General features: G+C 38.9%; 1 protein-coding gene across 12 annotated transcripts in view; it reads left to right on the forward strand.

Moving 5' to 3' along the window:
• The window catches only part of SYNE2 (spectrin repeat containing nuclear envelope protein 2), a 331267-nt gene that overhangs the window by 55025 nt on the left and 272964 nt on the right, over positions 1 to 3278 (forward strand). For all 12 annotated transcript variants that reach the window (XM_059373366.1, XM_059373365.1, XM_059373360.1 and 9 more), the window contains exon 2: positions 2220 to 2349. In XM_059373366.1, coding sequence (XP_059229349.1) covers positions 2271 to 2349 — 79 coding nt within the window. In that variant the 5' untranslated portion in view covers positions 2220 to 2270. The remainder of the gene's footprint in view (positions 1 to 2219; positions 2350 to 3278) is intronic.

The raw sequence follows: 3278 nt of genomic DNA on the forward strand, positions 1-3278 counted from the left end.
TGGGATCGAGCCCCGCATCGGGCTCTCTGCTCATCAGGGAGTCTGCTTCCTCCTCTCTCTCTGCCTGCCTCTCTGCCTACTTGTGATCTCTGTCTGTCAAATAAATAAATAAAAATCTTTAAAATAAATAAATAAAATCTTAAAAAAAAAAAAGATCCTCTCTCTCTCTGCTCCCCAGCACTCCCCTCGCCCAGGTCTGTTTGCAAGTATGTTCTCTCTCAAAAAAAAGAAAAGAAAAGAAAAAGATTGAATTCCTTGAGAGCAGGAGCTAAAATGTTTAAACTCTTGTTGAATAAATGAATGAAAAAAAGAGTAAATAAAATATGGCAGGGGGTGCCTGGGTGGCTTAGTGGGTTAAATAAAGCCTCTGCCTTCAGCTCAGGTCATGATCCCAGAGTCCTGGGATCAAGCCCCGCATTGGACTCTCCGCTCCGTGGAGAGCGTACTTCCTCCTCTCTCTCTGCCTGCCTCTCTGCCTACTTGTGATCTCTTTCTGTCAAATAAATAAATAAAATGTTTAAAAATAATAAAATAAAATATGGCAATTTGAGCTAGCTCTATGAGGTACCAACATGTATTGGTTAAAAGTGTAGACTCTGAAGCGAAAACTACCTGGATTCAAATCTTATTCCATCATTTGTTAGCTGTGTGTCCATAGACATTTTGTTTTGATTTTTCAACTCTTACAGTTATTATAAAGGTTAGATGAGGTCGTATACGCAAGGTACTGGAAGCAGTGCTTTTGTGTAGTAAGTGCTGTGTATTTGCTACCACTGGTATTATGCCCCCCTTTAAAAATATAGTTGTGGCATGGAATAGTAGATGCCCTTAGGACATTCATTCAGGAATTCACTTTTTCTTCTGTCATCATGAAGAAATGCTTTGTCTTCACTTGGATTCAAGAGCCCTTGGGCATTGGAAGGGGTAGTAGAGGTCCTCAATACATCAAAAGCTGAGAACGTTTGTACCTTTATCAATCATCAGGCTGCACAGGCTCACTTGAACAGCTTTTTCATGTTGGTTAGAAGCATATCAACTCAGTACAGTGACACTGTTACATCAGGCAGGCTCTTGAGTCATCTTAATTCCAAGGATAAGACAAATTAATTATTAATTAACAAACAGTTTATCTGGTAGTAAAATCTTTAACAACAGTGATCCATGGGAGAGCTAACAAAGGAGTTTTGGATGATAAATAGAGTGGGGAAGACTGAATTGAAATAGTCTGTTGGATATGATTGATTGTATTTAGCTGTTGACCTACGGTTTATTTATTTTTAGTTGTATCCCTCCAAATACCTTATTATAAAGAATTTCTAACATATGGGAAAGGTAAAGGCTTTTATAGTGAACACCCATAGTATATGGAACACACAGATTCTACCACTAATGTTTTGCTATACTTGTTTGATCGAGTATCTGTACATTTATCCATTCTTCTATTCATTCCCTAATACGTTTTTATATTTTTATTTATTTGGTTGGATTTGTTTTGATAGAAAAAGCCATTGTCTGTGTGGGAAAAGTCAAAATTTTCAGCCCTCAGGATACTAACAATGGCATACAAACACATGAAGTGGTAGAGTCGCACAGCAAGAATTAACTCTTACTGGGAAGATTCTTCAAGAGTCAAAGTGGGGGTTGAGAGAGACGTGTGTGGAAAAGTAAGTGCTTGGGAAAATAATTCAATATAATAGATAATCTCCTCAAGACATTCTTTTTGATACACTTTTTTTTTTTTTTTTTTTAGTTTCACTTTGCAAGCTATGCAGGCTAGTATTGTTTCCAGTGAATGGCAACATTCATGGAGCAGAAAGGAACTAAGTGAAATAAAAAGTTATAAAGAAAATCCTTACAGGTTGCCGTGAACAATAAAATACAAAGGCCTGAGACATCAATTTGTGTCAACTTGACTTCCTCTGAGCAAGTTATGGAATCTCATTGGGTGGTTTTCCTTTTCCCCCACCCGTGTAGGATCCACAGTGACCTCTCGTTGGGAGTCATGCCAGCAACTTGGATAGGTCACAGGGCAAAATCTTGATTAGGATTCAAAAAAGAAGGCGTAGTCACTTTGTTCCTCCTGAACTACGGAAACACTCATAGAAAACTGCTTCTTTCCAAGGGCAGTTTTCGTTTGCTGTTGGTCTCTGGCAGTGTGTGTTTACTAGAAATACAGAGTTGCAGAGTCACTAATGAGCACTTATCCCTTTTGCTTTTAGTTCACTTCTTTAACTGAGATGGACATGATATAATCCCCTTGGAGTCAAAGGATGGCATCTAGTCCTGCGCCTCCCACTGAGGATGAACAGGTTTCCTTGGACATCGATGATCGCCATTTTTCACTGCAAGGTAATTAAGATTGGGGGGGTGGGTAACACCTGTAGTAACTGTGGAAACCTTACCCTCGTCTTTCCTTCTACTGCTTTCTGACTCTCTTAGGTAGTTTTCCAATTGTAGGCCCTTTCGGTTTATATAAATGTCTTTATTGCTACCTCAGCTCCCTAAGAAAGTAAAAAATACCTGGAAAGAATTTGGTATCATGGTTTCTTACTCTGAGCCTATGTATCTTTTATTTGTAGTGAAAACAATTAACTGTGGTTTCTTTGGAATTGTTTGCACTTACTTTGCATCTTTTTGCATAGCCTCTTTTAAATGTATATCCTTATTTTGTGCAAAAAGAAAAGAATAGTTATATGCTCCTAAGTGTATGGCCTTTCAATCCTGTGAATCACGTGTGCATTTATGAGACTCAACACTGTCTATATTGTTGTTGTTGTTGTTGTGGTTTTTTTTTTAGTGCTTCTTGTGGAGTTTGGCAATATTTGTTGAGTACTTTTAAAATTCATTAGACTTTTCACCTTTGTTGATAAAGCAAATCTTGGAGCTGAGTACAGTTAACTGGTATAGAAGAGATAAGGCTATGGTAAGCTTTTGAAAATATATTTTTTTAAAATTTTATTTATTTATCAGAGAGAGAGGGGAAGAGAGCGAGCACAGGCAGAGGCAGAGGGAGAAGCAGGCTCCCTGCTGAGCAAGGAGCCCGATGTGGGACTCGATCCCAGGATGCTGAGATCATGACCTGAGCCGAAGGCAGCTGCTTAACCAACTGAGCCACCCAGGCATCCCTGAAAATATTTTTGAAACTGTATTTTTTTAAAAAGATTTTAAAAATTATTTATTTGACAGACAGAGATCACAAGTAGGCAGAGGCAGAGAGAGAGAGGAGGAAGCAGGCTCCCTGCTGAGCAGAGAGCCCGATGTGGGGCTCGATCCCTATG

The sequence above is a fragment of the Mustela nigripes genome, chromosome 13 (genome assembly GCF_022355385.1).
Source record: "Mustela nigripes isolate SB6536 chromosome 13, MUSNIG.SB6536, whole genome shotgun sequence".
Classification (NCBI taxonomy): Eukaryota; Metazoa; Chordata; class Mammalia; order Carnivora; family Mustelidae; genus Mustela; species Mustela nigripes.